The sequence below is a fragment of the Hyla sarda genome, unplaced genomic scaffold (genome assembly GCF_029499605.1).
Source record: "Hyla sarda isolate aHylSar1 unplaced genomic scaffold, aHylSar1.hap1 scaffold_73, whole genome shotgun sequence".
Classification (NCBI taxonomy): Eukaryota; Metazoa; Chordata; class Amphibia; order Anura; family Hylidae; genus Hyla; species Hyla sarda.
In genome coordinates, this window is record NW_026610751.1 from 133159 (window position 1) to 159797 (window position 26639).

The window sequence follows — 26639 nt, forward strand, 5'->3', positions numbered from 1 at the left end:
AATCCTCAAAAAAAATCTAATTACGTTTGCGCAATTTTTTCACGTGTATTGAGCAGTTTTCCAGCAGTTTTTGCAATTTGCGCTCGCTTTAGTATTTTTTGTAAAGTGAGGCTTAGGTTCAGCAAATAGATTTGTTACAATAAAAAAATTAATTCGTGCAAAAAATTGCGCAAGTATACTCCACTCCATTGGTCGCGTAGAAGGTGGGATGTACGTTGCGCTTTCTGATAAACATTAAACAGGATTTATTTTGTTGCCTACGCAATTTCCTACATGGGACAAAGAAACTCCCGCCCGAAAAAAAAAAAAAAAAAAAAAAAAAAAAAAACAACAACGTGCAAATGAAAAGAAAAAATGCGCAAATGTTCACGCAAGGGTATTTCTCCCTTCGACATTTACAGAATATTCATAAGACGGGATGTTGTGGCGATAGGACCTGGTCCTACATCGCAAATACGTGTGATCTAATCTGCACTTACACACTGTAACGAATTCTCAGTTACGAGAAATGTTGGGCCGATATAGGAGCTTTTTGGAATTTTCAGTGTTGGCAGAACTAGCGATAATGCAGTGAATGGTAAAAAGAGTGGCCTCCGGTGGACGACTCTCCCCTCCCCCACCACGGACACCCACCTGCTCCTCCCTCTTCTGTTTGCGCAGCTGTAGCCCCTCCTCCTCTCGTCTTCGCCGCATCTCATCCGGGTTCAGGGACTTGTTCTTGTAGCTCTTGAGCCGAGAGTTGTCCTTTCCTGAGCTCGTCATGGTTCCTGGAAGAAAGAGAAACAAGAGAGATCAGCGGCGTCTCACAGCAGTGCGGTCACATATATATCATTACACGCACCAGATGTGATGAAATGTTACCTGACCACCCCCCACACACACACACACACACATATACATATATATATATTAGTACGGTGTGACATGGATCCGCTCTGATCCCCGGTGACCCCACCAGATCTCTAACATGATGGAGACATCAGATCTCTAGACTGTAGATAAGAATTCCCATAAAGGAACCAGGTCACAGGCCAATCATCACATCCTATAGGTGCGTTTAAGACCTGACTAAACTAATTTACCCCTGTAATCCGAATGTGCCCGCCCCCTCTTATCAAGATCAAACCTTGTACTGTTTAAGATACACTTCTTACTCTGTAAACTCCACCCCTTCCTCTTTTTGGCCCCACCTTCCCTTTTTGTGCTCCACCCCTCTCCCATATTTCTTATTTACACTCAACCCCATTTTCTGTTACCTCCACCCCTTTCTCTTTTGGTGCCATCTTCTCTTTTCAAGCTCCATCCTTTCCTCTTTTGGCCACCACCTTCCCTTTCTATGCTCCTCCCCTTTCTCTGTAAACACCACCACTTCCCCTTTTAGCCCCACCTCTCTCTTTAAGCTCCACCACTTCCTGTGTAAGCTCCACCCCTTCCATTTTTTGGTCTTACCTTCCATCTTTATGCTCCACCCCTTTCACAGTAAACATCACCCCTTCTATTTATGTCCCGCCATTTCCTGTGTAAACTCCACCCCTTCCTCTTTTGGGCCTACCTTTTCTTTTTATGCTTAATCTCTTTCAGTAAACGTCACCTTTTCCTTTTATGGCTCCTCCCCTTTCTCTGTAAACACCGCTCCTTCCTCTTTATGCCACCTCACTTCCTGTGTAAACTCCATCCCTTCCTCTTTATGCCACCTCACTTCCTGTGTAAACTCCATACATTCCTCTTTATGCCACCTCACTTCCTGTGTAAACTCCACCCCTTCCTCTTTGGCCCCACCTACCTTCTTCATGCTCCCCCTTTCCACCCCGCCTTTTCCTCTTTGCACATTAAACATGGATAAGGGCTATACCTATTCGTATATTTTGTTGTTTTCTTTACCATGTTCGATCCAATTTTTTTAAGAGATCATGATCTTTAAATAAAATAATAAAATGTGTAAATTCAACCATTAATACCAAAATCAGTCATCCATGTCAGGGTTAGTGATGAGTCCGCTGACCTGTACTCCCTGACCTACATTCCTAGAGGATTAGATACAGTGGTTTGGCAGATGGTATTACACATGATACTGCTAAAAACAATGGAGCAGTGGAAAGTATCACACAATAGGTTTAGATACAGCGGCTCAGCAGACGGAACCAAGTGAAACATCACTAGCTCAATAGGCAGTATCACAAGATACAGCAATAAACTATAGAGAAAAATACTGCAGCGGCACTTCCAACCAGAATATTTCAGAAAGTAGATGGTAGATAAGATTCAATAGCTCCTTTATTGAAGACTTGGTAAAACAAAATAAAAAAAATTACATAACAGGTCAGGCAAGACGCGTTTTGGGAGGGTAATCTCCCTTTCTCAGGGTAAAAAAGAGTTGTATACAAGAAGGCTGGCAATCCAGCTATAAATACAAGAAATGGGCGCCAAAAGTGAAGGCTGGGGGTATGACGTAATAATTAGCATAATGTTTAACATAAGGCAGGTAGTTATGCTATAGGGAGCTAAACAGCAGATGGAGCAGGAGAAAAAAAAAAAAAAAAGTACATACATATTTCATATGGAAATTATTCAAAACAACGCGCCATGAAGATATGTAGATTTTTTTATGCTGCCCGTAAAATCTCTTTCTCGGAGGAGCCATTGGGGACACAGAGACCGTGGGTATATCAAGCTACCACTAGGAGGCTGACACTATGCATACAAGAAAAAGTTTACCGATCCTGGTAGGATATACCCCGCCTACTGATTCTGAGCTAATCAGTTTAGTCCCAAAGCAGTAGGAGAGGACCGACAGAGAAAGAAACCAGTAGGCGTCTGAGGGAACCAGACAAAAAATAACCGAACACTACCCCTCGGACAGAAAACCAAACCATAGTAACCAAAACAAAAGGGTGGGTGCTGTGTCCCCCAATGGATCCTAGGAGAAAGAGATTTTACGGTTAACATTAAAAAAAAAAACTACTTTTCTCAGTCGGCTCCATTGGGGGGACACAGACCGTGGGACGGACCAAAGCAGTCCCCAGGGTGGGAAAAATACCCAAAACAGAAACAGGCAGAAGACTTAGCCACTGCTGTATGCAACACCTTGCGACCCAAACCAGCTTCAGCGGACGCAAAAGTGTGCACCTGGTAGAATCTGGTGAAGGTGTGCAAAGACGACCAAGTGGCTGCCTTCCAAAGCCGAAACCCTAATGCGTAGCGCTCAAAAAGATCCAAAGGAGCACGTGGAATGCACAGTCACCCTAAAGGGTCGGACCTCCTTCTTACAACTGTACGATTCCGAGATGGCGGAACGGATCCACCGCGAAATGGTCACCTTGGAAGCCCGAAGACCCTTGCGACGACCCTCCGGGATCACAAAGAAAGTGTCACCCTGCTGGAAAGGAAGGAGTGATGGAAGATAGATCCGGACAGCGTGAACTACATCCAGACAATGGAAGGAACGCTCCTTGGCGTTGGATGGAGCCGGACAAAGGAAGTAAGAAAGTTCTCCTCGTTCACGTGAAAGGAGAAGATCACCTTGGGCAAGGAGGCAGGCGGCCAAAAACAACCTTGTCCTGGCGAAGGACCAAGAAGGGAGAGCGACAAGCGAAAGCCGCCAGCTCAAAGAACCTGAGGAGGTAATAGACTTCCAGGAAAGAATGTGAGGTTTCCATCAAAGCACGGAGCACCAGGTTGAGATCCCAAGGAGGGGTGGAAGACCGGTACGGCGGAGCCACATGGGCCAAGCCCTGCAGGAAGGTGCGGATGTAACCTTTAAGGGAGCTGAGCGCCAAACGCTGATCCAGACCGGATTGCAAGAAGGCCAGGAGGCACGGAAAGGAAAAGATAACCGGAGAGACGGACTGAGCCTCACACCACCTGAAATAAGCCAGCCAAGTGCGGTGGTAAATCATAGCGGAGGAAGGCTTATGAGCCCGCAGCATGGTGCATATCACCCCAGAAGAAAAGCCCCGAGCCCTAAGAACAGTGCTTTCAACCGCCACGCCGTCAAATGCAGAGACAGTACATTGGGGTGGCAGAGAGGACCCTGGGAAAGCAGATTGGGGTGGACTAGAAGACGCAGAGGTATGTCGGCGTACCACGCGCGTATGGGCTAGTCTGGGGCCACCAGACTGGCGGGAACACCCTCCGCGTTGAGTTTCCTCATAACCCTGGGCAGGAGAGGCAGAGGGGGAAAGAGGTAGGGAAGACTGAAGGACGACCATGGAATTACGAGTGCATCCACCACTAGAGGGTCGCAAGACTTTGCTACAAAGCAGGGAACCTGTCTGTTGTGGCGAGACGCAAAGAGATCCACATCCGGGGTCCCAAAGAATGCAGATCTGCGCGAACATCTCCGGATGGAGAGCCCACTCCCCCGGATACGCGGAGGAGCCACTGAGGAAGTCTGCTTCCCAATTATTCATGCCCGGAATGTGAATTGCGGAGAGAGCAGGCACGAGTCTCGGCCTAGAGCAGAATCTTGGAGACCTCCTCCATCGCTGAGTGGCTGGGTGTACCCGCCCTGGCGATTGATGTAAGCCACCGCCGTGGCGTTGTCCGATTGGACACAAACGGAAAGATCTTGAAGGAGGCTCTCCCAATGGAGGAGGCAAAGAAAAATGGCACGCATCTCCAGAAGATTGATGGGGAGGCCAGCCTCCTGAAAGGACCAGCGACCCTGGACCGTCAGATCCCGAAACACACCTCCCCAACCTAGGAGACTCATCGGTCGTGATGACCAGCCAGAGGAGGGGAAGAAATGACCACCCCTGGAGAAGGAGAGCGGAGCCACCACAGAAGAGACCAATGAACGGGGGAGGGGGGGGGGGGTTGGCAGAAAAATCTGGTGATCCAGAGTGGATGGCAACTTGCCCCACCAGGCCAAGATGGCCAGCTGGAGAGGGCAACAGCAGAACTGGGCGAAAGGAACCGCCTCCATAGCTGCCACCATCCAGCCCAGCACCTCCATGCAGAAGCAAATCGGAACAGGAGAGTGGCGCCGTAGTTAACGGACACCCTCCGACAGGGAGCAGCGCTTGTCCAGCGGAAGATTAACACGGGCAGCAGCCGTATCGAAAACCAGACCCAGAAAGACAAGGGACTGAGTGGGATAAGGTGGGACTATTCCCGGTTGATAACCCCACGGAAGGAGGACAGAGTCTGCACAGTGAAATGAAGGCTCTCAAAGTTTTGTGACCGGGACAGAGCATTGATCAAAAGCTCATCCAGGTATAAGAGGATTGAGATCCCCCGAGCCCGAAGAATGGCAATCACCACTGCCATGACTTTGGTGAAAACCCTGGGAAACTTCCCCAGGCCAAAGGGAAGAGCCACTAACTGGAAGTGACCCGCTGGAACAGCAAAGCGGAGGAAATGCTGATGGGTGGGAAAAATGGGAATGTGCAGATAGGCATCCCGGATATCTACTGAGGAAAGAAACTCCCCTTGATTCATGGACGCGACCACCGAGCGGAGGGACTCCATGCAAAAGTGGTGTAGCTGAAAGTGGCGGTTGAGCAACTTGAGGTCCAGAATGGGGCGAGCAGAGCCTCCTTTCTTGGGGGATTACAAACAGATTTGAGTAGAACCCCGAAAAACACTCCCCTGGAGGAACCGGAACAATCAGCCCCTAAGCAAGGAGGGTACTCAAAGCGACCTGAAAGGAAGCCACCAAAGAAGGGGAATGAGGAGGACTGGATCGGAAGAACTGGTCCCGGGGAAAAGAAGCAAACTCTATCCGAAAACCATCGGATATGACGTCCCAAACTAAGGAATCCTGAACCTGCGCTAGCCAAATGTTCCGGAAAAGACACAGACGTCCTCCCGCCCGAGAAGAGGATACAGGTGGGGGCATCCCTTCAGGAAGAGGAAGGCTTATAGTTACCAGACATGGCTGAGAAACCGCCAGCATGGTTGTCTTGCCTCCAGGAAGGACGGGCTTTGAAAGAAGGGGCTTTGCGTGCTTGGGAGGGCGCCTGCTTGGAAGGACGACCCGATGCAAAGGACCGAAAGGACGCAGTCTTCCAATGGGGGTCGGAACGGCGAGGTTTGTTCTGCGGCAGCAGAGAGCTTTTACCTACAGTAGTTTTGGATATGATCTCATCCAGCAGTTTCCCAAGAAGCCGAGAACCTGAGAAGGGTAACTCAGTGAGAGATTTCTTGAAGCATCATCTGCATCCCACGCCTTCAGCCACATGAAGCGATGAATCAAATCAAAAGTTACCTGAGGCAAAGGCCGTACATCGTGCAGACTCCAAAGCAGCTGAACAGAGGAAGTCCTCAGCCAGAGAGAGTTGACGCGTTAGATCCGCCAGGTCTTCCCGAGGATCGCCAGACAGGATGCCTTGGCGCAGCTGAGAAGGCCAAACCGAGACGTCATTGGATTCCCAGGCAGAAGCGAAGGTAGGTAACAAGGACAAACCTGCCGCTTCAAAGGCAAACTTCGCCAAGTTCTCAATCTTCTTGTCTGCCGGATCCTTAAAGGACGCTGCATCCACAAGAGGCAGAGTAGTAGACTTGGACAGATGCGAAACCGGAGGATCAACTGCCGGCGGCGTCGACCACTTGGAAATCAGATCCTGAGGGAAGGGAAACTGAGCTTGTATCTTCTTGGTCCCCTGAAACAGTCTATCCGGATGCTTCCAAGCCGCATCTAGCAAGGCATCAAATTCAGCATGAGAGCTCAAAGCCTTGGGGGAGCAACGAAAGTGAAGAAAATAAACTTCCGGATCAGGATGCAAAGTTCTTGGTCCTCTAGGTTAAACATGTCCCTGATGGCTGACATCAAACCGTCCCCCATATCAAACACGGCAGAGTGCTCCTCTTGACTTGAGGTGGCGTCCGACCAGTCGTCCGCTAATTCCCTAGAGAGTGGGAGCGTGCGGTGGTAGCCTTAAAATGAGGCATATTGGACCTGGAACGGTGAGTTGGAGACCTGGGACGATCAGCAGGGGCTCTGCTGGGGAGCTGGGTAAGAAGATTAAGATCTACGGGAAGAATGGCTATGCCGACTGATTGCGTGGCTCAGGAGAAGAGCCTGAAGAAAGCACTTTTGGGCTCTTGCAAGAGCGCTGGAAGTGGGGGGGGGGGGGGGGGGTCAAGAGAAACTGAGTGGGACTCCCTGGGGGAAGAGCGCAGGAAAGACCGCTCCAAGGCCGAAACCACTGTCCTGGAGACCCTAGCCAGATCGGAAATCGACTGGGAAGGGGAGGAAACCCACTCTGGAGGGGGGGCAGATAATGCGCGTTCCAGGGGGGCATCCTGGGTAGCAAGTACAGGAGGGATGGAGTGCGTGGTGGAGCAGGCGGATTCAGTGGAACCACTGGGCATTGTGGTCTTGAAGCCCACACAAGATTAGCAGGCACCGCGCTATCATTACTGCGCAGAGCGAGTTCGCTCTGTGCGTAATGACGGGCGATACAGGGGCCGGAGCATTGTTACGTCATGGCTCCGCCCCAAGGGACGTCATGGCCCGCCCCCTCAATACAAGTCTATGGGAGGGGGCATGGCGGTCGTCATGCCCCCTGCCAAAGACTTGGATTAAGGGGGCGGGCCCCGATGTCACGAGGGGCGGAGCCATGACGTCATGCTGCTCCGTCCCCTGTATCGCCCGTCATTACGCACAGAGCGAACTCGCTCTGTGTAGTAATGAAAGCGCAATGCTGCAGCAGCGATCCCAGGGGGTCCCCAGCAGCGGGATGCCGGCGATCTGACATCTTATCCCCTATCCTTTGGATAGGGGATAAGGTGTCTAGGGGCGGAGTGCCCCTTAAAACATGACTATGGGATTCTACAAGGGAATCATGTTTTATAATAAATGCCCCTTCCTGGATCCTCCCACTGTCCTATCTTCAGCAGCAGATCAGCACACAAACTGTTCAATCCAGTAGAATGTTGGCTTCCCAGCCAGTAGTCCTGTGGTAATGACAGGTATGTTGCCTTTCTTTCCTTCAAGAAATGTATAAAATACATTTGCATATTAATACAGAGGAGTCGGAAGAACAAAAAATTCCGTAGTCGGAACATTTATCTACCGACTCCACAGCCCTGATCAAAAGCATTTTTTGGGGGTCATGAAATCCTGAAAAAATGAGGTAAAAACATTGCTGTACACACCATCTGCACACAGTACAAAGGCTTTGTGCACGTTATAGCTTCCAGAGTTCATAACCCTTACGCTTTAAAAAATCAGGACCTCCCTAATAGAGGGTCACCACTAGGGGGCGATCTATAGACCGCTCTGTAAGACCCTAGGCCAGTGTTTCCAAACCAGGATGCCTCCAGCTGTTGCAAAACCAACTCCCAGCATGCCCGGGCAAGCTGGGAGTTGTAGTTTTGCAACAGCTGGAGGCACCTTGGCTTGGAAACACCGGTCTATGCAGATGCAAACAATTCACGTTAGTAACGATAATGTGAAATTACTATGTGCATTGGGTTTGGTTTCCTGTATAACACTGACTGCCACTTAAGTCGCTGTGTGCCCTGCCCTGGTATAAGAGCTGGCACCGAGCTGCCCTCATATTATCACCTGTACAGGTCTCATAATCACAAGGGTTGGGAGCAATTATCACAACTATATCCTGGAAAAAATGGATGAAAAATATTTCCTGGTTCCTGAACATATCTCATAGCTTGTCCCGCAGAGTCTGTGCTTATACTAAATAAGAAGTGCTGCAGTGTAAAGCTAAGGAACATCCCAGACTGAAGAAAGCAAAATACCAGGATGGCACAGAGGAAACAAATGTTTAAAGGGGTACTCCACAGCAAAAAAAATTTGTTTTAAATCAACTGGTGCCAGAAAGTTAAAAAGATTTGTAAATTACTTCTATTTAAAAATCTTAATTCTTCCAGTACTTATCAGCTGCTGTATACTACAGAGGAAGTTCTTTTCTTTAGAATTTCCTTTCTGTCTAACCACAGTGCTCTCTGCTGACACCTCTGTCCATTTTAGGAACGGTCCAGAGCAGGATAGGTTTGCTATGGGGATTTGTTTCTACTCTGGACAGTTCCTGACATGGACAGAGGTGTCAGCAGAGAGCACTGTGGTCAGACTGAAGGGAAATCCAAAAAGAAAATAACTTCTTGTGGAGAATACAGCAGCTGATAAGTACTGGAAGGATTAAGATTTTTTTAAATAGAAGTAATTAACAAATCTGTTTAACTTTCTGGCACCAGTTGATTTAAATATTTAAAAATGTATTTAAAAATCTTCTGTCACATAGGAGACAACTCTAGGCCTCGGGTCATCGTCTGATATAAGAGAGAATGACAGCGCGGATGAGAGGAGGTGACTCGGGGCTGGCACGGTGACAGATGGAGGAGCGTCCCAGGGGATCAGCAGGATTTACACACATCTCACCCTCTATGAGGGGCCGGAGGGACCAGGACGTGTAGTGAAGGCGATCTGTGGTACCAGGATGACGGAAGGATGTGCCATATAGATAGAAAGTCATTTTATGGAATCAAAAGGCAAAGACTTCAGACCCCCCCCTCCCCCCAACGAAGACCGAAATACAAAGATGTCCAGACACAGAGATCCCAGAGAGACGTGTGACCGCCACACCCAGCAATACACACAGTCCAACACCAACACTGCTCCCTACATGACAACAGGCTGGGAATACATCCCGCAACAAAGTATTCTTATACACAAGGATATAACTACTATAATACAGCCACCTATATACAAGAATATAACTACTATAATACTGCTCCTATATACAAGAATATAACTACTATAATACTGCTCCTATATACAAGAATATAACTACTATAATACTGCTCCTATATACAAGAATATAACTACTATAATACTGCTCCTATATACAAGAATATAACTACTATAATACTGCTCCCTATATACAAGAATATAACTACTATAATACTGCTCCCTATATTCAAGAATATAACTACTATAATACTGCTCCTATATACAAGAATATAACTACTATAATACTGCTCCTATATACAAGAATATAACTGCTATAATACTGCCTCCTATATACAAGAATATAACTACTATAATACTGCTCCTATATACAAGAATATAACTACTATAATACTGCTCCTATATACAAGAATATAACTACTATAATACTGCTCCCTATATACAAGAATATAACTACTATAATACTGCTCCCTATATTCAAGAATATAACTACTATAATACTGCTCCTATATACAAGAATATAACTGCTATAATACTGCTCCTATATACAAGAATATAACTGCTATAATACTGACTCCTATATACAAGAATATAACTACTATAATACTGCTCCTATATACAAGAATATAACTACTATAATACTGCCCCCTATATACAAGAATATAACTGCTATAATACTGACTCCTATATACAAGAATATAACTACTATAATACTGCTCCTATATACAAGAATATAACTACTATAATACTGCCTCCTATATACAGGAATATAACTACTATAATACTGCTCCTATATACAAGAATATAACTACTATAATACTGCTCCTATATACAAGAATATAACTACTATAATACTGCTCCTATATACAAGAATATAACTACTATAATACTGTCCCCTTATATACTAGAATATAACTACTATAATACAGCTCCTATATACAAGAATATAACTACTATAATACTGCTCCTATATACAAGAATATATCTACTATAATACTGCTCCTATACACAAGAATATAACTACTATAATACTGCTCTTATATACAAGAATATAACTGCTATAATACTGCCTCCTATATACAAGAATATATCTACTATAATACTGCTCCTATATACAAGAATATAACTACTAGAATACTGACTACTATATACAAGAATATAACTACTATAATATTACTCCTATATACTAGAATATAACTAATATAATACTGCCCCCTATATACAAGAATATAACTGCTATAATACTGCCTCCTATATACAAGAATATAACTACTATAATACTGCTCCTATATACAAGAATATAACTACTATAATACTGTCTCCTATATACAAGAATATAACTACTATAATACTGCTCCTATATACTAGAATATAACTACTATAATATTACTCCTATATACAAGAATATAACTACTATAATACTGTCTCCTATATACAAGAATATAACTACTATAATACTGCTCCTATATACAAGAATATAACTACTATAATACTGCTCCTATATACTAGAATATAACTACTATAATACTGCTCCTATATACTAGAGTATAACTACTATAATACTGCTCCTATATACTAGAGTATAACTACTATAATACTGCTCCTATATACTAGAATATAACTACTATAATACTGTTAGACCATCGGGGGCAGTGATGTCATCCATCAGTCATACTTTGTGATACACCGGTACCTAGAGTACAGATGAGGTCATTGCTGTGGTATCCGGGGGGGCCCCCGGCCCTACACACGGGGTAGAGAAGGTTATTTATATCCAGGATTGCCTTTCCTTTGTAAGAATATTTCACATACTGATTATAGCAAAGAGGAACCTTCAGAGCGGGAGACGTGTGACCTGGGGTGGAGGCGACACATAGTGAGCGGACAGTGATGACTATACGCTGCCATCAGGCGGTACAGTCACAGAACTTCTCATTACATTTGGCTCAATATTCCCTCAGCTAATATGGAGAGGGGGATAAGCGGCATCAGTCATGTCTGCAGCTGCTTATCTCCGGTGGAACAAGACATCAGGAAGATTAAACCACATCTGGGGAACTACTGAGATGTCACGGATGTGGGAACACAGGATCTGGTGAGAAATCTCTGATTGCAGTACCGCCTGCAGCCAGCGGGGGGCACCTAACCGGGTGGGGAGTTTATACTGCAGCCCATGGTGTTGTGTGCGGAGTGGTATTTCAAGGGTGTGGAACTAAAACTGGACTAAAACGAAGCAAAATCTACTTGTCCCTCATGACGATCCACTTGTACGGGACAATTTTTGCTTTTACGCTTTCGTTTTTTCCTCCTCGCCCTATAATAGCCATAAATACCTACTAGAATGATACCTTATTAACTTTTTCAATAACATATTCTCCAAACAAAAAAAATCAATAAAATGTTTATATATATAAATCGGTAAAGTGAAATTGAAATAGTAAAAGATAATTTTGCAGATTTGTTGGTTTTCTTTTCTACGCCATTTATCTTGTGGTGGAGCCAACATGTTTTATACTTTAGGCCGCCTGATTACAGTGATACCAGATTTGTATCGTTTACATCATTAAAAAAAAATCTGAACTTTTTCGAATTTTTTAAATTGCCATTTTTTGACTCCTGTAGCTTTTTTTTTCATTTTTTTTTCGCATACCGGGCTGTATGAGGGCTCATTTTTTGCACCATAATCAGTTTTTTTGTATCGGTAGCATGTCGGTATTGATCTGACCTTTTTCATCGCTTTTAAAAAAAAATAAAAAATTCTGGGATATAAAAAAAAAAAATGTAATTCTATGTTTTTTTTTTTTTTTTTTTTTTTACATTTAAAGGGGTTATCCAGGAAAAAAAAAAAAATTATATATCAACTGGCTCCAGAAAGTTAAACAGATTTGTAAATTACTTCTATTAAAAAATCTTAATCCTTTCAGTACTTATGACCTTCTGAAGTTGAGTTTTTCCTTTCTGTCTAAGTGCTCTCTGATGACACGTGTCTAAGGAAACGCCCAGTTTTGAAGCAAATCTCCATAGCAAACCTCTTCTAAACTGGGCGTTTCCCGAGACGCGTGTCATCAGAGAGCACTTAGACAGAAAAGAACAACTCAACTTCAGAAGGTCATAAGTACTGAAAGGATTAAGATTTTTTAATAGAAGTAATTTACAAATCTGTTTAACTTTCTGAAGCCAGTTGATATATTAAAAAAAATGTTTTTCCTGGATAAACCCTTTAAGTCATTTAACGTATGCAATACCGTACCTAATGTTCTATTTTAATAGGTCGTACAATTACGCACACAGCGATACCAAATATGTTTATTATTATTATTATGTTTCCGTGTTTTTATATAGGAAAAGGGGTGTTTTGAACTTTTAACATGGAACAGGTTAATGTGTGTCAAACTTTTTATATTTTTTTATATTTTTTTAACACTTTATTAGACTTTTAGGTGGAATCACTAGATTCCTCATACAAATCAATAGAGTTCTATTGAACTCCATTGATCTGTGTGCTCTGCGATCCATTGATAGATCCTGGCTGGACTTCCTCTATACATGACAGAGCCACGGACACCGGGGAACAAAGGCAAGCACTCCGGCTACCTCTATAGTGGATCGACAGACCAACCACCGCCCCCCCCCCCCCCCCCCCCCCCGATTCTTTTGTTACTATAGTTATATCCAGATTAGTCAAGACATAAACTGAGAATACTGTACTGATCATACTGGCTGGAAATATGGAAACTCAAGCCCCGCCCCTGAGGAGCTAAAAGTGAACATAATTACTGTAGAGAGGGTGAAATTATTTAGTGTGCGTCGTAATGTTGCAAAACTACAATTCCCAGCATGCCCGGACAGCCTTTGGCTGTCTGGGCATGCTGGGAATTGTAGTTTTGCAAGAGCTGGAGGTGATTTATATTTCCCTATGGGCCTTTCAGCCAAAATAATGCTGCAGCCCCGCCGATTGGCCTGTGTATAGGGGACAACTTTCAATATTGAGGTAGAACACGTTCAGTCTTTTGGCAGAATTAGGTGCGGACTGCATTGCCGTCAATGGTGATATCTAGGGATGTCCCGATACCGAAACCTAATCCTATACCTGCCAGAAGGACCCCCACGGAGGTGCCCTGTGCATCCTGCCGAACTACACAACGTGCTCAGGACCTGTGGCTAATGCCGCAGATCATCGATCGTGGTGATGTCTGGCATTAACCCTTTAGACGCCACAATCAAAGTTGATGGCGGCGTCCAAAAAATCATGAAATTAACTGCCGGTTAGCTCAGGGATGCCAATCGGGATCACTGCGGTGAAATCAGCTAAGAGGACGACCGGGGGTCCCTTACCGTGCTCCTTGCTGTCCGATCGTCGCTCCTATACTGCAGCCAGCCACGGCAGGCAGTAGTAAAGGAGCGCCAATAACACTGATCAATATTATAGTATTATTCTGTGTACAAAAAAAATTGTGAAAAAAAGTGTAAAAAAATAAATATTTTTCTTAATACATGTGAATTAACCCCTTTCATAAAAAGTTTCTATCACCCCTTTTCTAAAAGTTTATATATGTGTTAGTCCTTCCTCTAATAAAAAAAAAATATTATATATATATATATATATATATATATATATATATATATTATATTACCGTATATCATTTTTTTACTCGCTGATGCCAATTACCAATATACGTATTGGTAAATTGTAAATTACTTCTTTTAAAAAATCTTAATCCTTCCAGTACTTATTAGCTGCTGAATACTACAGAGAAAATTATTTTCTTTTTGGAACACAGAGCTCTCTGCTGACATCTCTGTCCATTTTAGGAACTGTCCAGAGCAGGAGAAAATCCCCATAGAAAACATATGCTGCTCTGGACAGTTCCTAAAATGTACAGGTTTCCACCGGAGTACCCCTTAAAAAAATTTGACTTCAATAAGAGCGTCCATGCAGAGCTGCCTGGTTTTCAGAACGGTCCCCAAATAAAATCAATGAGTGATTTAAAAAAAATATATATATTAATAATATATTATATATGTGGTACCTTGGTGGGGGTATAGGGTAGTTGGGGTGTTGCTTTTCCTGAATTATAAAGGGCGCTGTTAACCCTTGTCACTCCTGATGCCAGGGTGAGGGTTAAATACTGTAATGGTGCTGGGCCTATCGCCAGCCTTCCCAAGAGCGATAGGCGAGTGCGTAATAAATGGATTGTCCACAACCGCTGTTTTACTGAAAACTTGCAGGAAGTTTACTGAAGATTTTCTGTAGCAGGCAATATCAATAACAGTCCAGATAACAGAGTCTATTCCTAGCTGAGCAGCGATTGACAGTCGGTTGGGATCAGATAAGCTCAATGTAGCTTTAGGAAGTTTCCGTTGCACAGATCCGCTGGATTTAGGGTGCGTTTAGGTCCAGTGATCTTGCGGAGAGTAGGGGGGAATTGTATATCTATCACCGCTGTGATGTAGGCCGAGGTCGCAAGGCTTTGGCCTAGTAAACGTACTTGAAAGTTGCGGAGGTCCTACCTCATTCAGTGACAGCAAGAGATACTGCTTGCTTGGCAGCGCAGGAACAAGAGAGCGATCAATGGCCGCAGCTCCCTTATATGGGCCGGGGCGGGCTGTTTTGGATTGGTCAAAAACAACTGTCACTCAACGTTACACGGCATTATGGGTGAACACGTGACTCAAGAACCACCTAAGGTCCTTCAACAAACCATAGCGTTCTGAACTGTGTCACATGACCCGCAGGTCCTGCGACGCTAAACAAATGAGCAACACAATATACATATTTACAAAGATAATATTTATAAATATCAAGTTACTAAGGGGTGACTAGGGGTTAATTGGGGAAGCGAACCCCGATAGTCCTAGGGACTCTGACTTTGGGGACTAATAACCAAGGCCCAGTATGAAATACTGTGCAGGGACAACACAAATAAATATATTTATTTTTTAAATGCAGTGCAGTTTTCTTATACAGGGTCACGATGTGCCATCTGTAATATGCGCAACGGCGCAGATTTACTTAGATTGTCAGATTTTCAATATCCACACGCATTTTGGGTTTTGCTTTCACATTCCATCAGATTTACTAACAGTCAACTTGCTGGTTATTGTATTTGGTCGGTTTTCGACATGCACCTCTGTGCGTTCAGTAGCTTCACTATGGGACAATTTGCGCCAATCACGTCACTAATGTGGTAACAGACCAATTTAGAAGTGCAAACCATTATGAGACAATTTGCACCTTAGGCCGGGTTCACACTACGGAACCTCCAGCCGGTAGTCAGAGAGCGTCCAGCGCTGACTGATTCAGTCGGAGATAGGACTGTGCAAACATTGCCGTCTCCATAGACGCCAGAATATTGAGCTAGTTGTACTGTGCAGCAGAATCCCATTGCCAGTAATGGGATTCTGCTGCACTGGAATTTCAAAGCGGAATTTCATAACGGATTTCTGCTCGGAAATTCTGTAGTGTGCACATGGCCTTAATAAATATCTTAGAAAAAAAAAAAAAAAGAGAAAAATAATTATAAATAATGTATTTATTTTAATTAATTACTTAAAAAAGGGGGGGATGGGATGCGCCTCCTTGTGAGGTTTCTGAGCTGCTTTAGCAGTCTCAGTGCAAAATTAGGAAAAACCCTATAGAAACTCATGACAAATATGTCAAACTCAAAACACGTTGAAAATGCAAAAAAAAAAATATATAAAAAAAAAACACGACATGTCTGTCTTCACTTTAGTAAATCTGGGCCACTGGAATTTCCAAACGGAATTTCAAAACGGAATTTTGCTTGGAAACTCCGTAGTGTGCACATGGCCTTAATAAATGTCTTGGAGAAGGAAAAAAAAAAAAAAAAAAAAAAAAAAAAGAACATTTTTTTTTTATTTATTTATTATTTGTTTCAATTAATTAATTGAAAAAAAAAAGAAAAGAAAAGGGGATGCCCCCTCTTGTGGGGTTTCTGAGCTGCTTCAGCAGTCTTGGCGCAAAATTAGGAAAAACCCGACAAACTCCTGACAAATCTGACTGAAACACACAAATCACGCTAAAATGCTAAAGACCCCCCCCCCCCCCAAAAAAAAAAAAAAAAAAAAAAAAAAAAAACACAATATGACATGTCTGCCTTCACTTTAGTAAATCTGGGCCGCTGTCGGCAAAAGGTCAATAAGGGACGCTGATGTATCCGTGCATGGGCAGCCATGGGGTACAAAACAGCTGTTTTAGGTTTAAAAAGAAAACTAAAAGAAAAAAACATTTTTTACCCAACTGAATCAGTTCAGGTCACATACAATCTATTTTTTCCTTTCTTTTTTAAATGTGTATTTTGAGACTCCAGGTTAAAGGGGTACTCCAGTGAAAACATTTTTTCTTTTAAATCAACTGGTGGCAGAAAGTTAAACATATTTGTAAATTACTTCTATTAAAAAATCTTAATCCTTCCAGTACTTATTAGCTGCTGAATGCTACAGAGGAAATTCCTTTCTTTTTGGAGCACTGATGACATCACGAGCACAGTGCTCTCTGCTGACATCTCTGTCCATTTTAGCAACCATGCATAGCAGGTGTATGCTAAGGGCAGCATGGTGGCTGAGTGGTTAGTATTGCTGCCTTGCTGTGCTGGGGACTTGGGTTCAAATCCCACTAAGGACAACAATAAATAAAGAGTTATTATTATTATTATAACATCAGCAGAGAGAACTGTGGTCGTGATGTCAGCAGAGAGCATTCCAAAAAGAAAAGAATTTCCTCTGTAGTATTCAGCAGCTAATAAGTACAGGAAGGATTAAGATTTTTTAATAGAAGTAATTTACAAATCTGTTTGACTTTCTGGCACCAGTTGATTTAAAGAAAAAAGGTTTCACCGGAGTACCCCTTTAAAGGGGTTATGCAGGAAAAAACTTTTTTTTATATATATCAACTGGCTCCAGAAAGTTAAACAGATTTGTAAATTGGGCTGCGTCCTTAAGGGGAGGGTCACATGTGGAGCATCCGCAGAAAAGGAAAATCCATAAGCAAAACCCATTGACTTCAATAGGTAGCAACATAATCCGTAAGTGGATTGCTATGTGGGACACTACACACACACACATTATATATATACATACATATATATACACACACACATACACTACACACAATAAATAATTTTATTTTATATTATTTTTATATTCAATATATATTGTTTTAATAAATACAAAAACAAATATAGAAAAGGTACTTTCTACATAAAACAACCATTTTACATGCAAAAAATAATTTTCTGCACATTTTGTGTAATTTTTTATGTAACACATGTTTAGCATAAATGCATAAAAAAAGCAAAAAGACTGAAATTTTGAAGCTTGATTTTGCATGTAAATGTTGGTACTTTGTAGAGGCTGAAGCTTTTCGGGGGTCCTGTATACACACGACTAAAACAAATGACCCTACAACAAATAGACTAATACTGAAAAACCTCAATAGAGGCGACTACGACAGGAGACAGTGCAGGGGCGGAGCTTGGAAGTCATGTGACTGATATTCATAAAGACTTCATACAAACCCTGAGCAGCGCTGCAACACTATAAATCCCAGAATGCCCTGGCAGCCAGGGGATCTCTAGCTATTGCAAAACTACAACTCCCAGCATGCCCTGGCACCCTGTGGCTCTGCAGCTATGGCAACACTACAACTCCCAGCATGCCCTGACAGCTTGGGGATCTCCAACTATGGCAACACTACAACTCCCAGCATGCCCTGACAGCTTGGGGATCTCCAACTATGGCAACACTACAACTCCCAGCATGCCCTGACAGCTTGGGGATCTCCAACTATGGCAACACTACAACTCCCAGCATGCCCTGGACACCTTTGGCTCTGCAGCTATGGCAACACTACAACTCCCAGCATGCCCTGGCACCCTGTGGCTCTCCAACCATAGCAACACTGCAACTCCCAGCATGCCCTGGCAGCCAGGGGATCTCCAACTATGGCAACACTACAACTCCCAGCATGCCCTGGCACCCTGTGGCTCTTCAACTATGGCAACACTACAACTCCCAGCATGCCCTAACAGCCAGTGGCTCTGCAGCTATGGCAACACTACAACTCCCAGCATGCCCTGTCACCCTGTGGCTCTCCAACCATAGCAACACTACAACTCCCAGCATGCCCTGTCACCCTGTTGATCTCCAACCATAGCAACACTACAACTCCCAGCATGCCTTGTCAGCCTGGGGATCTCCAACTATGGCAACACTACAACTCCCAGCATGCCCTGTCACCCTGTTGATGTCCAACCATAGCAACACTACAACTCCCAGCATGCCTTGTCAGCCTGGGGATCTCCAACTATGGCAACACTACAACTCCCAGCATGCCTTGTCACCCTGTTGATCTCCAACCATAGCAACACTACAATTCCCAGCATGCCCTAACAGCCTGTGGCTCTCCAACCATAGCAACACTACAACTCCCAGCATGCCCTGACAACCTGGGGATCTCCAGCTATGGCAACACTACAACTCCCAGCATGCCTTGTCAGCCTGGGGATCTCCAACTATGGAAACACTACAACTCCCAGCATGCCCCCAAAAACCTGGAGCTCTCAAGCTATTGCAAAACTACAACTCCCAGCATGCCCTGACAGCCTTTGGCTGTCAGGGCATGCTGGGAGTTGTAGTTTTGCACCAGCTGGAAGCCCATTGGTTAGGGAATACGGATTAAATACAGTAAAATGTTATAGCAGAGAGAATTATAACCGTATAATGGATAATAATCCCCTCACCCTCCCGTATATCCCGCCGGTAGCGCCCGGTGTCGTGTAATAAGGTTATAATGGCGCCCTGTACATTATAACGTTATAATACACGTCCCCGAGCCACAAGCCGGGGCCCGACCTCTCACCTGCCTCCCGTGTGTCTCCTGTGGCCGCTGTGAGGTGTCGGTGACCCGCTGTGGCCCGCGCTCTCCGGTGTCAGGCCCTCTCGCCTTCGCCGCAGCCGGTATTAGCCCCTGCGTGTGTGAGGAGAGTGCGCATGCGCAATGGGCGAACCCCAATGGACGCTTCTGGTAAGGGCTTGGACGCGCGGCTGACCCGCCTCGGCTCCCGTAGCAGGCGCCATCTTGGTGCTCCACCTTCTCCCCGAGAGCGGCCATGATTGTACTCCGTAACCTTGATCACCGGGGATCCGTTATGTCGATTAGAAATAGAACTTTCTACCGCTAAGAACCAACCGCGTAGAACATTACAGCAGGATTTACTTTCAGTTTTGGAATTTGGAAGCGCAATCGCGACTGACCGCTAAGGATGGGTTCACACACTGCGTTATTTTAGAAAACCGCGTTATTTTAGTTCCCGCAAAAGTCCAAAATGTTGTTTCAACAGGAATGAGAAATATAAAGGAAGAAGACGTCTCCTTACCTGGCTTTACGCTTATTTAACCCCTTAAGGACGCAGGGTTTTTCCGTTTTTGCACTTTCGTTTCGTAAATATATGTCCTTCGTCGTTAAAGGGTTAGAACAAAACAAAAACCGCAGTGTATGAATCCCGTCCTCTGTGTTATACTCAGCAGCATATAAAAGTGGCGTATTGGGGATACGTGTTAAAACGCTGCAGATGTCATTTAACCCCTTGCATTTTCGTTTTTTTCCTCCTCGTCTTCTAAAAATCGTAACTCTTTTATATTTTCATCCACCGACCCATATGAGGGCTTGTTTTTTTTGCGCGACCAGTTGTCCTGCGTAATGACATCACTAATTTTACCATAAAATGTATGGCGCAAAAAAAAAAAAATTATTTGTGTGGGGAAATTAAAAAGGAAACCGCAATTTTGCTAATTTTGGAAGGTTTCGTTTTCACGCCGTACAATTTACAGTAAAAATAACGTTTTCTTTATTCTGTGGGTCAATACGATTAAAATGATCCCCATGATTATATACTTTTCTATTATTGTTGGGCTAAAAAAACTAAAACGCAAACTTTTAAACCAAATTAGTTATTTTGACGACCTATAACTTTTTTATTTTTCGTATAAGTGGCGGTATGAGGGCTCATTTTTTGCGCCATGATCTGTACTTATTATTGATACCACATTTATGGTTATAAAACTTTTATACATTTTTTTTAATTATTTTATGAATAAAATGTGACAATTTTGCGCTTTATTATTTTTACTTTCAACCCGTTCACCGTACGGGATCAATAACATATTTTAATAGTTCGGACATTTACGCATGCGGCGATACCAAATATGTGTATAAATTTTTATTTTTTTTATTTTACGATTTATGTGGGTAAAATGGGAAAAAAGGACATTTTACATTTTTATTGGGGGAGGGGAATTTTCACATTTAGTTTTTACTTGTATTTTTACACTGTAATAGTCCCTATAAGGGACTATTTATAACAATCCATTGATTACTAATACTGTGCAGTGTAATGTATAGGACATAGCACTGATCAGTATTATCGGAGATCTTCTGCTCTGGTCTGCTCCATCTCAGGGTAAGTTCACACGCGCCGATTTTTTAGCGGGTTTTCCGCTGCGTATATGAAAGTGGGCGGGCTCTTCTCAGCTGTCCGCAGCAGATTTTGACTTCAATGGGGCTTGCGGCGGATTTTCCGCAGTGTACATTCCGCCGTGGAAAATCTGCTGCGGACAGCTGAGAAGAGCCCGCCCACTTTCATATACGCAGCGGAAAACCTGCTAAAAAATCCGCGCGTGTGAACGCGTCCTCAGACCAGAGCAGAAGATCCCGGGAGATGGACGGAGCAAGGTGAGGGGACCTCCGGCCACCATGCTGGATGACTGGATCGCCGCGGCAGATGTACCGCACTAACGCAGATGGGTTGATCTGTATTGATCACGGCATCTGAGGGGTTAATGGCGGACATCCGCGCAATCAAGAAAGTCCGCCATTACCGGCGGGTCCCTGGCTGCTGATAGCTGCCAGGACCTGCCACGCATGACGCATGCATTAGTCCGGTGCTCGCAGTCATGGCGGCGCGTAAATGTACGTCATGGTGCATTAAGTACCACATCACCATGGCGTACATTTACGTCCATTGTCGTTACGGGGTTAAGGACGCAGCCAATTTTATTTTTTCATTTTCGTTTTTCCTCCTCGCCTTCTAAAAATCATAACTCTTATATTTTCATCCACAGACGAGTATGAGGGGTCGTTTTTTGCGCGACCAGTTGTCCTTAGTAATGACATCACTCATTTTACCATAAAAATTAGGATTGCACGATATATCGCTGGAAAACTTGCGATTATCTGCTCGGGCGGCTCCTGTGTGCGGCTGCGGGTGGGGTCCGGCCAGAGCAGGTAAAAACTAAATTAAATACGAAAAGTCAGTGTTTCCCACGGTCCGTGCAAAACTACAACTCCCAGCATGCCTGGACCGGCAAAGGCTGTCTGCTCATGTTGGTAGTTGTAGTTTCACAACAGCTGGAGGCACACCGGTAGAAAAACTCTGAGCTAAGTGAAAGGGCACAGGGAGAAAAATAAAAACCTTCTGCTCACCTCCCCCCAGTCCCTCCGTGCCGTCCGGTGTCTGCTCTCTTCTCCATACAAGTAGTAAGACCTTTCCATTTTCAGCCAATCAGCGGTGTCACGTGTCAAGCCAGTGATTGGCTGATGGGGAAAGGTCTTTTTCGGCTGCAAACACACTGGGTTTCCAGGATTCGGTGGGAGATTTGAAAAGTGTCCAGGAAACCCAGTTTATTGCTGCAGTACAAAAAGCCACCTACAGGGGGGGGGGGGGGGGGGGGGGGAGGACAGGAGGAGGAGGAGAATGTGACAGGAGGAGGAGGAGAATGTGACAGGAGGAGGAGGAGGAGGAGGAGGAGAATGTGACAGGAGGAGGAGAATGTGACAGGAGGAGGAGGAGGAGAATGTGACAGGAGGAGGAGGAGAATGTGACAGGAGGAGGAGGAGGAGGAGGAGAATGTGACAGGAGGAGGAGGAGGAGGAGGAGAATGTGACAGGAGGAGGAGGAGGAGGAGGAGAATGTGACAGGAGGAGGAGGAGGAGGAGGAGGAGAATGTGACAGGAGGAGGAGGATGTGACAGGAGGAGGAGGAGGTGACAGGAGGAGGAGGAGGATGTGACAGGAGGAGGAGGAGACAGGAGGAGGAGGAGACAGGAGGAGGAGGAGACAGGAGGAGGAGGAGACAGGAGGAGGAGGAGACAGGAGGAGGAGGTGACAGGAGGAGGAGGAGACAGGAGGAGGAGGTGACAGGAGGAGGAGGAGAATGTGACAGGAGGAGAATGTGACAGGAGGAGGAGGAGAATGTGACAGGAGGAGAATGTGACAGGAGGAGGAGGAGGATGTGACAGGAGGAGGAGGAGGATGTGACAGGAGGAGGAGGAGGATGTGACAGGAGGAGGAGGAGGATGTGACAGGAGGAGGAGGAGGATGTGACAGGAGGAGGAGGAGGATGTGACAGGAGGAGGAGACAGGAGGAGGAGGAGAATGTGACAGGAGGAGGAGGAGAATGTGACAGGAGGAGGAGGAGAATGTGACAGAAGGAGGAGGAGAATGTGACAGAAGGAGGAGGAGAATGTGACAGGAGGAGGAGGAGAATGTGACAGGAGGAGGAGGAGAATGTGACAGAAGGAGGAGGAGAATGTGACAGAAGGAGGAGGAGAATGTGACCGAAGGAGGAGGAGAATGTGACAGGAGGAGGATGTGACAGGAGGAGGAGGAGGATGTGACAGGAGGAGGAGGAGGATGTGACAGGAGGAGGAGGAGGATGTGACAGGAGGAGGAGGAGGATGTGACAGGAGGAGGAGGAGGATGTGACAGGAGGAGGAGGAGAATGTGACAGGAGGAGGAGGAGAATGTGACAGGAGGAGGAGGAGAATGTGACAGGAGGAGGAGGATGTGACAGGAGGAGGAGGAGGATGTGACAGGAGGAGGAGGATGTGACAGGAGGAGGAGGAGACAGGAGGAGGAGGTGACAGGAGGAGGAGGAGAATGTGACAGGAGGAGGAGGAGAATGTGACAGGAGGAGGAGGAGAATGTGACAGGAGGAGGAGGAGGAGGATGTGACAGGAGGAGGAGGAGGAGGATGTGACAGGAGGAGGAGGAGGAGGATGTGACAGGAGGAGGAGGAGGATGTGACAGGAGGAGGAGGATGTGACAGGAGGAGGAGGAGACAGGAGGAGGAGGAGAATGTGACAGGAGGAGGAGGATGTGACACTTTAAGGGTACGTTCACACACACGCAGATTTGATGCGCAGGATTTTCTGCTGCAGATTTCAATGTAAACAATAAATGACTGAGCACCGCTTCTAATCGGCAGTTACAAATCCTGCGCCACAAATCTGCGCAGGATCCTGTATGTGTGAACGCGCCCCCATAGGGGACTATTTATAGTAATCAGTTGATTGCTAATCCTGTTCAGTGTTATGCATAGGACATAGCACTGATCAGTATTATCGGTCATCTTCTGGTCTACTTGATCTCAGACCAGAACAGAAGACCCCAGGAGACGGACAGAGGCAGGTGAGGGGACCTCCGGCCGCCATGCTGGATGATCGGATCCCCGCAGCAGCACTGAGGGCGATTCGATCATCTATTTTAGTGACCACACTGTATTGATCACAGCATCTGAGGGGTTAATGGCACACATCAGTAGTGTTGCTCACGAATATTCGCAATTCGAATATTATTCGCGAATATAGCATATTCGCGAATTCGCGAATTTCGCGAATATAGCGCTATATATTCGTAATTACGAATATTCGTTTTTTTTTTTTTTTTTTTTGTTTTTTTTTTTCACAGTACACATCACAGTGATCACCCCTCTCTGCTTCCAGCTTGTGTGGTGTAAAGAAGGCTGTAATACTACTGTGTGAGACTGGCGTGCGAAAATTCGCATATGCGAAAATTCGCATATGCAAAAAATCGCATATGCGAAAATTAGCATATGCGAAAATTAGCATATGCTAATTTTCGCATTTGCGAATTTACATATTAACTAATTTTCGCATGTGTGTATTTTCGCATACGCGAAAATAAAACGAGGATATAACGAATATGCGAATATTCGCGAATATATGACGAATATTCGTCCATATATTCGCGAATATTCGCGAATTCGAATATGGCCTATGCCGCTCAACACTACACATCAGCACGATCGCTGATGTCGGCCATTACCGGCAGGTCCCGGGCTCCTGATAGCAGCCGGGACAATGCTTGCAGTCACGTACAGGACAGAATTGTACGTCCTAGGTCATTAAAGGGGTAAAGGGGTACTCTCATACTCAACTGGTGCCAGAAAGTTAAACAGATTTGTAAATTACTTCTATTAAAAATCTTAATCCTTCCAGTACTTATTAGGGGCTGTATACTACAGAGGAAATTCTTTTCTTTTTGGATTTCTCTGATGTCACAACCACAGTGCTCTCTGCTGACCATTTTAGGAACTGGGGGTGCTCCGCTGCTCAGCATTTGGAACAAAATGTTCTGAACACTTAGAGCCGGCAGCTTGTGACATCATAGCCCCACCCCCTCATGATGTCACACCCTTAATGCAAGTCTAAGGAAGGGGGCGAGGGCCGTCACGCCCCCTCACAGACTTGCATTGAGGGGGCAGGGCATGATGTTATGAGGGGGTGGGGCTATGATGTGTTCAGAATATTTTGTTCCAAATGCTGAGCAGCGAAATTATGTTACGATACGTTTTTTCTCATGACAAGTTGCGCTTCTGATCATATGACTCAAGGCTTTCTACAAAAGAATGTCGCCGTCAGACATTACCTTAAAGTCAGTATGGAATTGGGTTTTTAGCACTGGTGGGTTTTCCACCCTCATGACTGCGCCAATACGCCAGAGAATAAGAGATCACGGATTTATGAAGCGCGTCTTTTTACAGAGGCTTATGACATTTGTACGTGGAGTTCGGTAAGGTGTGTGGACTTGTGTTTCACTTACCATATAGTGTGAGTCTGATAAATTGGGCACAACTACACACACCAAAAATAAATAACCCCTTTAGGATCTAAAAATCACCAGTGATCACACCACAATAAGACATAAAAAGCGACAGCGCAGGGAAAACCATCACAACACAAAAAAATAAAAGGCGGCTTAAAGAGGTACTCCGGTGGAATTTTTTATTTTATTTTTTACATCAACTGGTGCCAGAAAGTTACAGATTTTTAAGTTACTTCTAAAAAAAAAAAAAAAAAATCTTAATCCTTCCAGTACTTATTAGCTGCTGAATACTACAGAGGAAATGTATTATTGGAACACCGAACTCTCTGCTGACATCACGAGCACAGTGCTCTCTGCTGACATCTCTGTCCACTTTAGGTACTGTCCAGAGCAGGAGAGGTTTTCTATGGGGATTTTCTTCTACTCTGGACAGTTCTTAAAATGGACAGAGATGTCAGCAGAGAGCACTGTGCTCGTGATGTCAGCAGAGAGCACTGTGCTCGTGATGTCAGAAGAGAGCTCTGTGTTCCAAAAAGAAAAGAATTTCCTCTGTAGTATTCAGTAGCTAATAAGTACTGGAAGGATTAAAAGGGGTACTCCGGTGAATTTATTTATTTTTGTTTAACCCCTTAAGGACCAATACAAATAAACCTGTACGCCCCTGAAAGACCAGGCCTGTTTTTTCAAATCGGGGATGTCTGTCTTTATTAGAGAATAACTCTGGTAACGTTTTGCCAATCACGATAATTCTGACATTGTTTTTTTGTCACACGTCGTCCTTCATGTACATAGTAAAAGTAGCCGATATCATTTGTAGCTTTTTTTTTTTTATAATGCAAAAAAATCATGAAATTTTTACAAAAAAATTACGATTTTTTGCTATTTTAACACTAATAGGTTGCATATATTTATACTTACTGACCAAATAGTTTATGAAACTTATACTTTCAGATGTCTACTTTATTTTGACGTCATTTTTTTTGTTTTTAATTAACATTTTAAATTCGTTAGAAGCCTAACAATTTAACTAGAAATTTTGAAAATTTGAAAAGTACATCTTTT

General features: G+C 44.4%; 1 protein-coding gene across 1 annotated transcript in view; it reads right to left on the minus strand.

Annotated features, from left to right (window-relative positions):
- Positions 1-19664, minus strand: part of KPNA1 (karyopherin subunit alpha 1) — a 55686-nt gene extending 36022 nt beyond the window's left edge. Inside the window, 2 exon segments of the mRNA XM_056554462.1 lie at positions 634-767; positions 19537-19664. Coding sequence (XP_056410437.1) covers positions 634-762 — 129 coding nt within the window. The 5' untranslated portion in view covers positions 763-767; positions 19537-19664.
- Positions 19665-26639: the final 6975 nt, after the last annotated feature.